Consider the following 11,531-nt stretch of genomic DNA (forward strand, 5'->3'; position numbering starts at 1 on the left):
GTGTATTTTAAAAAATTGCGATCAAGCAGGTATGGGAACGTTATTGCAGTCGTGACAATGGCTTGTTGGAAATCCTAATTTATCCCAATAGCAGTCTTCAGCATTCTAGAAGGCCTTTCAATAGGAATATGGGAATTTGTGTCCAATCTGTTGGAGGAGGATCTGTGAAGTCAAATTGTGTCATGGAACGGAAAGACCTGGCTCACCATCAGCATTCCAATTCCTCCCATTGGAGTTAATATCAGGGCTTTGTGTAGGCCACTCAAGTTCCTTTATCAAGCTTGCCAATCCATGCTTCATATGACTCGATCTGAACTTAATATTTACCTGTTTCTCTCTCGAAATACAATATCATCAATCACATTGAAATTTTCATGGGACATTTAAATCTAACTGATAGCTCTCTCTCTCGAGTCCCGCCCTAATGGCTTCACCCCCCACCAGGAACACCCCCAGAAGGGAATTCGCTCTCCTCCGCAATGCATACCAAGGAGAGGGAATGTTCCCTATTCCTCCATATACATTGAGGAGGAGAGGGAATTCCCTTCAGGGAGCCACAGCACAAGGAGGCCCAAGAGCCACATGCGGCTCCAGGAGTTTGTTCTGGCCTAATCCTGGCCGGCAATTCCCATTAGACCGGATCAACCAGGGGGCGTTAGGCTGGAACAAACTACTGGCTAGGTCGTATCTGGCCTAAAGGCCAGAGTTTGCGGACCTCTGGCCTAGGTGATCAAGAATGAATGGGAGCGTAGAGCCTCCTGGGATAACTACATTATGCATCCTGGGAGGCTCTTGGGTGCTCCTTTTGCTCGGGCATGCGCAGAAAGAGTCTTTTCGCACAAAGAAATGGATTAAATAATTTTTTCCATCCTACGTCACCCGATCTCGCGTCTGGGTCGGGTGACGTAGGATGAAGAACCCGGAAGAAGGGACGAAGACGGTGGCGCCCCCTCCGAGACGGATGCCGAGACAACAAAGGATTTGATGCAAGACCCCCCCCCCCCGGATGGATCAGACTGCCCTGCGGGATAAGTATAGTAAGTATAGTAAGGTAAGTATATTTTTGGGGGGGGATTTTGGCAGGTTTTAGTTTATTTCCTCTTTAAGAAGAGTTCCTAGATCACCAAGCACTGCAAATGGGTGGATTTGTGGTCCACAACCTTGCTTGGATAAAAATAAAGTATGATTCTCCTAATGCGTTGTAAAGAATATTTATTGTTGACTGGGGTTTACCTTTAAACACTTAAATACAAATGTGCCTTTGTCTTTAGCTCTCAGACATCAAAAACATTAATTCAGGTCATCATTTCATAAAAACTACCATTAAATATGAATTGCCTGTTAAAGAAATACTCTTCATACACAACACACTGCAACATATGTTCTGTCAGAGATGGAAAAAAAATAACATTTTCCAATGTTACCGTGCAATCTGTTCCATAATTACAAAAGTGAAGGGGACGTTACAAAGAAAAAGAAGTAGTAATGTGCAGCTTTATATGAATTTGCTGTACATAAAAATAGGAATGTCGTTTTATATTCATCTCATTGCAGCTAAGCTTGTATATGATGGATGATAAAGCCCAACAAAAGCCAAAATTGAAGAAGGTGAATTTTCAAAGCAATCTGGCTGATTAGTGTAAATTATAAGTATTACCTTTGGAAGGGAACTTTTCATATTCAGAAGCCTATTGTGTATTTGTACTTGGCTGTGCATGCTTATAAACCCTCATGCGTTTTACTTTATTGTTAACAGACTTATGTCAGACAATGCATCAAATTTACTTCCTGTAACTACCCCCTCATGTATGCACATGGAGCAGGATTTAATAAAGCTCTCCAAGACTTGAGAACATAGACTTTCATGGGAGAACCTGAGTGATCCAGCAAAATGGTTTTCATAAAATTATTTTCCTATCAGTTGACAAATGTTTTCAATCCTGGAGCAAATCCATTCCAGGTTTGCTGGATCACCCGGGTCCTTTCATAATAGTCTATCTTCTCCAGTTTTTTGGCCATTGGTTTCTACTGTAATGCAGGGATGTTAAGAAACGTAGCCTGACATCTACTGCTTAAACTACACTTTAAGTGAAAGAAAATAAGATATTCGCATTGAAGATTCCAAAAAATAAGAGTTTGCTAACAATTTACTTTACTCAATAAATTATTAAAGGAATTTCGGTTTTAGAGTTTTGTGGATAAAATTAGAGTTAAATACAAGGCGGTGTGAAAGTTATGGTCACAGGGAGGGGCTGTGTAGGGCTAATAGGAGAGCCCATGTTGGGATAACAGTGATGATCATTATAAGGGTCCAAACTAGAAGTCTGATGAGAGGGTTACAAGAGGTGTGGTGTTCAAGTAGGAGTTCCAGTAAAGGGTTTTTTTCAAAATTTGGGGTTAACTAACATACACTGATGCATTAAGCAACACAGAAAAGAGTTCAGATGTATGAGTAGGCAGAGCTCAGACTTCCTGGGCAACTAACAGAAAGACCCGTGTCATCCAAATCTAGAATTTCAGTTTGAGTTAGACATCAGGGGTTTGTGCTGGCTACAAACATGGTAAATTTCCCTTAGATTTTACCAGGCTTGGGTGCCCAGATCCCCATAATATTTTGCATCTTACCCCCCAATAGACCAATAGTATTCTCCTCTGCACCTTTTAACTGGGCACACCTCCCGACACTTTTCACTAATCACCCGGCTGTTTTTAGGTGGTTACTGAAAAGCTGGGTTATAATATAGGGGCTGCCACCCACCTACAGCTTCTTCCCACCCAGCTTTAACAAAAATATCTGTGGAGAATACTGCAATAGTAGTTGTTTTGGGTAACAATGACAAAACCAAAGGCTGAATACAAAAAATAGTAAGTGATGAATATATTGTGAATCCCATCAGCACTGCAACCCAGGCAAGAATTTTTTTTTTTATTACCATGAAACAGCAACAAGCACAAAGTCCTCATTAAATAACAAAGGGCCATGTCTTCCTTTCATACACAGATAATGGACAGTATCCTTCCATGCCGTGGCGTTTAATGCTTAATTCCTCCGAGCTCTTGTATCTCTGTGCCTTCCTGCTGACAAATGGCAGAAAAGCCAGCCAGCTCTTCTGCGGTTTCATGACATGTAAACATGAATGGAGTAGCCTCTAGTGCTCTGCTATTAGTCAATGCCATTTTTTCATCTCTATATGGAATTATTTAGGCAGCTACACCCCTCAGGATCCGAGTCTTTTACTTTTTTTATAACAAAGAATAACACATTCTCTACAAGCAGCACAGTGATCAGTGCAACTCAATGCAAGGATAAGAGATTTAAAAAATGGCAACACTTTCATGTGTAGGATGCTTTGTTCAAAATATATATTGCATCTGATTGGCATTTCTTTACATCTTGCCATAGAATAACCTAGTATAGATTCTGACCTGCAAATGTCCCCATGGTCATGTAATGGTAATATAGAAGACAGCCACAGCCCTTTTACCCTTTCATGAGCACTGAAACCTGGATGTCCCAACCACGTTAAGCAGCTAAAGTAAGCATTAGTAAATTTCCAAATACCTCTACCTATAACTTTCTAATATATTTATTAATGATGTAAGCTGGCAAATTGACAAAACTACCAAAGAATGGATATTATGTAATTGTACATGTAGCATCATTTAATTCAACTTTGAATTATTGTAACATACTGTAAACATTTTTACCACTGTACTTCTTTCCATGTGTATAGCAAGTGCACAAAGACTATGACTGGCTGTCATTGTGGAGCTCAAGAGGGTTGTGCATAGGCATGTAGCATATTAAAGTTTAATGCACACTGAGGTGTACCCTAAAATTGATCACAGTCACCTCTGTATGCAAACAATGCAATTGTATACTTTTAAGATACATAAATTTAAAGTTGTAAAATCAAATTTTCAGGTCATTTATTCTTTTACATTTTTCATTTATAAAGTAGTACATATCTGTAGCTCAAAGAAGGAAGATTTATCTGTACATAAGTCAATGCAAATAACATCCTTGCCACATGACTGATATGAGAATAGTGAACAGGAGATGCGTCTTGCATAGTGACCCTCAGCTTTACATCTTTCTAAAGTTCACCTGTACTTTAGAAGCAAACATACCCACGGGTGACCCTGTAACATAAATGTAAAAAAAAAAAAAAAAAAAAATAATCTGCACTATACTTGTACTATAAAGTTATTTGAAATACCGTCCTCATCTGCACCACCAGGTCATGAGTAGCCTACACCAGCGTCGCCAATCAGTGGTCCACAAGAAAATTTTGGTGGACTGTGGCTCAGGCCTGTGCGCCCCCCAGCAGCATCCGGAGAAGGACCCCCCTGGGGGTGCACGCAGGCCAGAGCCACAGAAAATGTCCCCAGTACAGACCCCCCAGCACCCAGGGCCGTGGGTGGGTTGTGTCTCTGGACACAAAACGCCCACTCTCCCATCTCAGGCTCAGACCTGTGACGGGAGAGTGGGCCGGTTCTGGCATCATGACATCACTCTGGGGAAAGTTTCTTCCACTTTGAGTGACACATTGCTCCCTGCCAATGCGCGGTCCGGAATCTGTGAAATTAGTGGTCCGTGACGTCCAAAAGGTTGGTGACCATTGGCCTAGACTGTCCAAATGTATGTATGTCATCAGACACCATATCTGTTCAGCCAAATTGTGCTTTTTAAATGAAAGAGGCACTTAAAAATTTAATTATTAAGCACCTTATTGATAATTGTTTAAAATGTTTTTTTTGGAAAGTTGTATTTCATAAATAACAATAAATACAGGGATACCTAGGACACTGGGGTTCCACAGCATTCTTGGTTTATTTTTCCTTAGAGGTTACACAGATGTCCTGCCCCCCCTCCCAACCAACCAATCAAAAGAAATACTGTATGACTTAAAAAACATTTACATATTTTCACACTTGAAGAGACGGAGTCTCTAGGGGGGCGCTATGGCTTGCACAATAGTGGTGTGAGCCTTGAGAAGAGCCAAGGCGCAGAATATAAGAAGTTGATGGGCACACCAGGAGCAGGACAATAACTGGTACCAAATTAGCAAGCAGATGACAGTCAAAGAAGGCCGGGGTCAAGGCAGGCAGAAGACAAGAATACTCAGGAACAAAGCCAGGGGTCAAATACTAGTAATCCAGAGAATAGATTCCGGTGACAAGGGGGGATCCGAAGTCACAGGGAAACACAGAAGACATGGGAAACGACAGGAGGCACAGGTGACATGGGGGTCACTGAAGACACAGGGGAACGCAGGAGACGCAGGAAGCGTAGCTGACACGGGGGTGACACACCTTTAGTGAGGGGGAGGTAAGCGTGACAAATTTCACCAAACTATACAGTTCATAAATGTATGAAGTTGGTCCTACTTTAAAGCCAACTTCACACCAGCAATCTAATTGCTAAGAGAAAAGAGAGAACAATCGCTCCAATGACATTGCTCTCTCTCTTGATTGAGATATTCAGCCATTGCAGTTCCCCTACTGATTGGTGGAGCTCTGCAGTATTTTGGCTACTAAGGAAAAAATGCTATATTAGCAGATGAGTTTCCAGAAGCACAGAATTTCTAGTGTGATACAACCCTAGAAGACACAAAGTACCAATAATTTACCTTGATAAATAGTTGTGACTTTTGATTTTTAAAGGCCCGAGTCAACATGTTTTGTACTTTTTTGATGGAATCAGTTTCAGGCGCTTCTGGGACCATTCCAAAATCAGCGATGGGTGCACTTCACCCTCAGTTGACTTCCTTCTGACCTACATAAGACCTGCTTCAATTGGGTTTTGCATTTTTTAAAACAACAGCTCATCTTCTCTTGAGAAAGGAAGGGGGTTGAGATCAATAGGTGGGCTTACACCCCAGTAAAGCAGCAGAAGGCAGGACAGTTGTATAGCAAAGACAAAACTGAAAAGTTTTGTCATTCTTTTTATATAATTCAGTTATCTGGTATGGGTACTGTACAAAAAATATGCATTTGCTTACAGGTCTTTTTATGCCTTCCTCTGGATCAACTATGTCCATAGGGTTTTATATCTGGGATATGCTTATTTCCCTAGTGGTTGAACTTCCTTGGTGCAAACACCTCCTAAAAAGTTAAAAAAAAAAGTTCAAGCGAACCTATCATGGCATTTTAAACATCATATTAAAGGGTGGATTTCTTTTAGTTTGAACGGGAGGATCCCTTACCTTCTGTCTTTACTGCCATGGTGGTAAATACTAAATAGGAAGCCCGACTTCGGGCTGCTCCTTCTGTGCACGCCCAAGATTGGAGCTTTTCCAGAATGTAAAAAAGTGTGCAGTGAGATTGTGCACTTTTTTAAAAAAAAACATTTTCAGGAGGAAATGGCACCTGATCTCACGTCTCCAAAGTGCGAGACAGGGTAACATAAGTAGAAGAAGATGGTGGCGCCTGCTGGTTCCTCCACATAGAAAAGAAGATGAAATCCAGGATGGCGCTGGATCGACTGGAATCAGATTGCAATAAAGGTAAGCGATTTTTTGTTTTTGTTTTTTTTTTAATGAAAGTTCTGCTTTAAACTATTGTTCCATGCATTTATGTGCAACATAATTTCTCTGTCTCCAAGATATCCCCGTTCAGGAATAAAACGTTTATTTACTCTGGCATAATAGAAATACATTTTACAAACCTATTTTGATGTCACTTCCATGTTTAACGCATCATTTAACTCACAATCCTCACCTTATGTAAATTGGAGTTATTCAGCAAATGCTTGAAACAAACAGACTTAATGGGATAAAAGGCTGGAACACTGGTGCAATCTGTTGTGTTTGCATTGGGCTTAATCTGGCAGTGCACACAAGTGGACTCTCACTGCTATTTGCACAGAATTGCAAAAATGACCTTTGTGTACTCACATTTTGGTAACCTTCCCAGCATCCACCTAGGCATCTTGATGGCAGCATACAATCAGTTCTAGCTCTCCTCTTCAAGCCCAAAGGACCATTTAATTATACAATTTCTCGTTGTCCTCCAATCCCATGTAATTTATGCCAACCAGGGTGGAAGCTCTGTATATCAGTTATGAAGGTGTATCAGGAAAGGAATATTATCAGAAGGTAAGTATCCACATTTTCTGTTCTTAGAGCATTATGGCAGCTCTTTCAAACTGAACTAGGCCTGCAATGAAATTCGTTCCATGAATACATTCGGTGATGACCATTAAGCTGCCTTGGATATAGTTTCTGGAGAAACTTTGCTGAAGGCTGCCCAGAAGGCTGGTAAAGAATATAGGCTTTCTGGCTGACTTTACAATATGGAACTTGTGTTTAACAAGCCCTGTTGTTCCCTCCTGGTCCCAGAAATTGGTGCATTGTCCTGTATGTATGAAGATAACTCAGCAAACCTTTAAATGATGAGTACACTGCCCCCTGTGCAGCTGTGGAAGGATGTTTTTATGCATATGGAAGAGGTCCAGTATACCTGACACCGATACCCAATTCTATAATACATAGTATGAATGACAGCATTTTGTGGGATCATCGGAATATGTTAGCTATATGAAACCGGAGGGACAGTAATAGCCTTAAATAGGGACATTCATACTGACGCTAATCAGAAATGCTTTATTTACTCCCTGGGATACGAATGTTATTGCTCCTCCTCAGGGATGTGTTTTAAAACTTGTTGGAAAACTGTGTTTCCCTACTTAGGATGCTACGTGACCAAGTTAATGTTTGTTTCATATGCAATTTCAATGAATGAACTTTGGACCTTTTAATTTCACTGATGCACTGATGTAATGTTCAATTTTTTTATGTTCTTTAATTAACAAAAACCTTTAAATATGGTAATATTGTGAGCAAACTTTTCAGTAACCACCTAAAAACACCCAGGTGGTTACTGAAAAGTGCTGGTGGCCTGGCTAAAGGAGTCAGGAAAGAACACTGTACTATTATCTTCTAAATGATGTGAAATGAGGAAGAAACCTAGGCACATGGTCTGGCATGGTCCTTAAGTTGACCCTATCTGGAAAAAAGGTAATAAAAGCTTTGTAGTTACCCAGCACTTACATCTATAAGACCTCTCCTTGAGCACATCACCGTCACCAGGAAGTCATTCAATGTGAAGTTTTAAAGGCTACAGAAGCCTAAGGAAGAGATGGGGGACTCCAAGAACATCTAAAGAACTGTAAGGACCCACTGTGGAAAGAAAAGCTTGTGGGAGGATGTACCCTGGGGTAGGCTTAGAAATTGAATGCAAATAGGAAGGGGAAGGAAAAGATGGTTTTTAAGCAGACTGGTAAAAGAAAACCGTGCTAATTTAATTCAGATATTTATGGTTAAATACAACATCGCAGAAATTATGCACTAACATGGTGGGCTTATTCAAACATGGCATGAGTTCCGGTTTGTATTTCACTTTTTACATGTCACAGAAAGTCATTTTCAAGGAGGTGAGTATTCGGCTCATCACCCGATGCGTTTCGCACACTGGCTTCATCAGGGGATACAGAGACTCACACTAAAAATATCATAGACATATTATAAACATATTATAGTATAAATTTATTATTTGAATTAAATTAGCACTGTTTTTATTTAAAAAAACAGTCTTTTCCTTCCCCTTCCTTTTTGCATTGTTTAACTATCAGGCCTGGCAAACAAATATCTTCTTTAACACCTTCTTTCCCCTTTTAGACTCCCCACTTTTCTACTTAGAAATTGAATGATCAAGTCTCGCCAAGTTTTTGCTATGGTGGGCCAAATCTACAAAGACCTGCACCCTTAGCACATGTTCAGATTAATGGTTTTTGCAAGTGGTTTTGAGTTGTTTTACTTGTGCAAGCATTTGTTTCACATTTCCTTTCACAAAAAATGGAAGAAAAAAGGGAAAAAGGGACTGCTCAGCTAGTCTTTTACAGATCCTAAAAAAGCCTAGCAGTTACAGCCTTTCACGGCTCCCACTTAGTATTTGACAGTAGGCGTCCGGGGGGACACTAAACCCTGCAGCAAAATACTACTAGTGAGAACTTAATGCCTCACATCTTAATGCTCCTAATGAACTGACTAAAAGACAAAAAAATCATACCTATCTGAAACAAGTCCAAAAAATTTGAGATTAATGATTGCAAACGGTTGAACTGTTTTTTTTATAGATAACGCTCATGAATGTCTTGGGAATGTTGGTGATCTTGAAATACATTAATTGAAATGGAAAATTTTCTATAGGTAATGAAAGGACTGGCTGATATAACTGATATACTCATATAGATAGGCATCCGATAGGTCTGTTGATGGTATTCAATCTTGTTGGAGAACAATGATGAGTGTAGATCTCAGGGACTTCATATTGAAAGATTAAATTTGTTTTTGTTTGTTTGGCCTTTTTAGTTCCAGGAAAAGGTGCCATTCACAGTTTCCTTTTTAACCAAGAAGAAGAGAGGAAAAGAACCTTTTCTTGTCTTGTACTTTAAAAATTATATTATTGGATGATATCCAGGTCTCTATATATGCCCAGTTGTGGCCAAGTAAATGATCAATATAACTCAAGATTCTTAGATCTGTTTCTCACATAGGCAAAATGTTGAAAGTGTGGCACCCATCACCCTAGTCTTGGCAGCCATACCCATAAAAGGGCTTGTGGGCACCCTGGCCTCACAAGGTAGTCATAATTTAGTTAACATTTAAAAGAAAGACTTTGCTCCATTCAATGACCTCCTGTTGCCTTTTCCTGGCCTGTAGCCCCTGATGTCCCCGCCTTTGCCAAGTTGGTCTCAAATAAGTCCCAATTTGCAGATTAGTTGTAAGTTGGCAGCTCATAAAAATATTAAGGCTACTGCATCAGTATAGGTGGGGGTAGACAGGTGGGGAGATTACCATTACATTATTTTAATAAATGCAATTAGGACAGATGTTTGTCTCAACATATTATCAGGCTGCATGGTGTAGGTTATTGTATAAAATCCTCACTGTGAGTTAATCACAAACAAAGCAAAAAGCAGCTTTATGGAGCCTAGACATTCAATAACTTCTGGAGCAAGCTGTGCTTTGAAATACAAAAAGAAACAGCTGCAGAGTTTGTCCAGGTCATTAAAGAGTTACAAGAGGTTACAGAAGAGCTCACCCTCTAAGATCACCCACAACTTCAGTTGTGTTTAGCAAAAGATGTGTTCTGGAAGTCATGCAAACTGCCCCCCTCCAAGCTTCCATCTTGCACAGAGGGAGCAGGGAAGGCCCGTTCATATCTAGGAGCCGTCCATATGTTGGATGTCCTTAACCTGGAGACTACCTGTAATCACATGTTTATATATGTCACCCATGTCAGTGCAATGCGGTGCTAATGAATGGTTCCCCAAACGTACCCTGTCAGCGGATGTACTGCTGTAAAATGCATTGCATTGCATTCGTTTTCTTTTCCTCAAGTTACCTTTGTAACTGGCCTAAGCCCAATTTTTACATTGACTAAACTCATATTTAAATAATTTTATAATAATATTATACGGGGCCATTCATATTCACTTCCCAATGCCCCCCATATAACTTTATCATACTCCCTTAACTGGCAGCTAATAGTTCCATGCCGTCATCATATTAGGAAATAATACGTTTACATAAAACCACATTGAATGATATCAAGATAAAACTTCTCAGTATGATTGTCTGTCCTTTCCATTCAGCCACAAACGTCCAACAGCAACCTTCACAATCGACTCCAGAACATTGGATTGCCCCATTTGCACCACATCCATAGATTTATAAATAGGCCTTGACCTAATTAGTGAATGATGTGTAGTTTGCACAGACAAGTAAGCAAACATGTTCAATAAATGCTTTACTGTGCAAATTAAATGTGAATATATCATGTGAATATATATAATGAATATATAAGTTAAAAGGAAAGTTGTAGGATGACAGCTGTGACAACCCACAGTGACCCCTTAACAGAAAAGTATTTCATGTTTATGGTCAGACATTGACATGGCTAGCAGTGGGCCCCTGTGCAGAGCTAATTTAGGGGCCCCCCACCCCTGCAGATCTGGAGATATAGAGCATGCTCGTGAATGCCCCTACTGGCAGGGGCAGCAGCACACTTTGCACCTACCTATGTCTGCACCTGTTTATTGTTTTATATTTAATTTTTACTTACCATCTTGAAATTCTGCATAGCTTTCATCTCTATAACCTGCAGGACACCTCTGAGTTCTTTGATTCCTTTTAAAATATTTCTAGGAAAACAAATAGAAATTAAATTAAATTTTGAAAAGTATAATTTAGCTTATTAATATTATATTCTCTCTTCCTGTGTCACTGTCTGTATCTGTCTGTCATTGGCAACCTTTATTGTACAGCCCTACATAATATGTTGGCGCTATTTAAAAATAGTTTTAAAACATTAATGGATGTTTTCTTTTTTTATATTCCATTTAGAAGTCCCTGAGATTTGTAGCACTTTAATTAAAACTTAATAGAGCTGATTTACCTATCAAAGGGTTTGTGTTTCTGTCCATACATTTATGTACACAGGTCACAGCCCTGTCTTGCAAGTAA

The 11,531-nt window shown here is 39.8% G+C and overlaps 1 protein-coding gene across 6 annotated transcripts in view; it reads right to left on the bottom strand.

The window, feature by feature from the left end:
- The window catches only part of TTC7A (tetratricopeptide repeat domain 7A), a 211,536-nt gene that overhangs the window by 159,453 nt on the left and 40,552 nt on the right, over positions 1-11,531 (bottom strand). For all 6 annotated transcript variants that reach the window (XM_072409750.1, XM_072409749.1, XM_072409745.1 and 3 more), the window contains exon 6: positions 11,131-11,209. In XM_072409750.1, coding sequence (XP_072265851.1) covers positions 11,131-11,209 — 79 coding nt within the window. The remainder of the gene's footprint in view (positions 1-11,130; positions 11,210-11,531) is intronic.

This window comes from Pyxicephalus adspersus, chromosome 4 (genome assembly GCF_032062135.1).
Source record: "Pyxicephalus adspersus chromosome 4, UCB_Pads_2.0, whole genome shotgun sequence".
In the NCBI taxonomy this organism is placed as follows: Eukaryota; Metazoa; Chordata; class Amphibia; order Anura; family Pyxicephalidae; genus Pyxicephalus; species Pyxicephalus adspersus.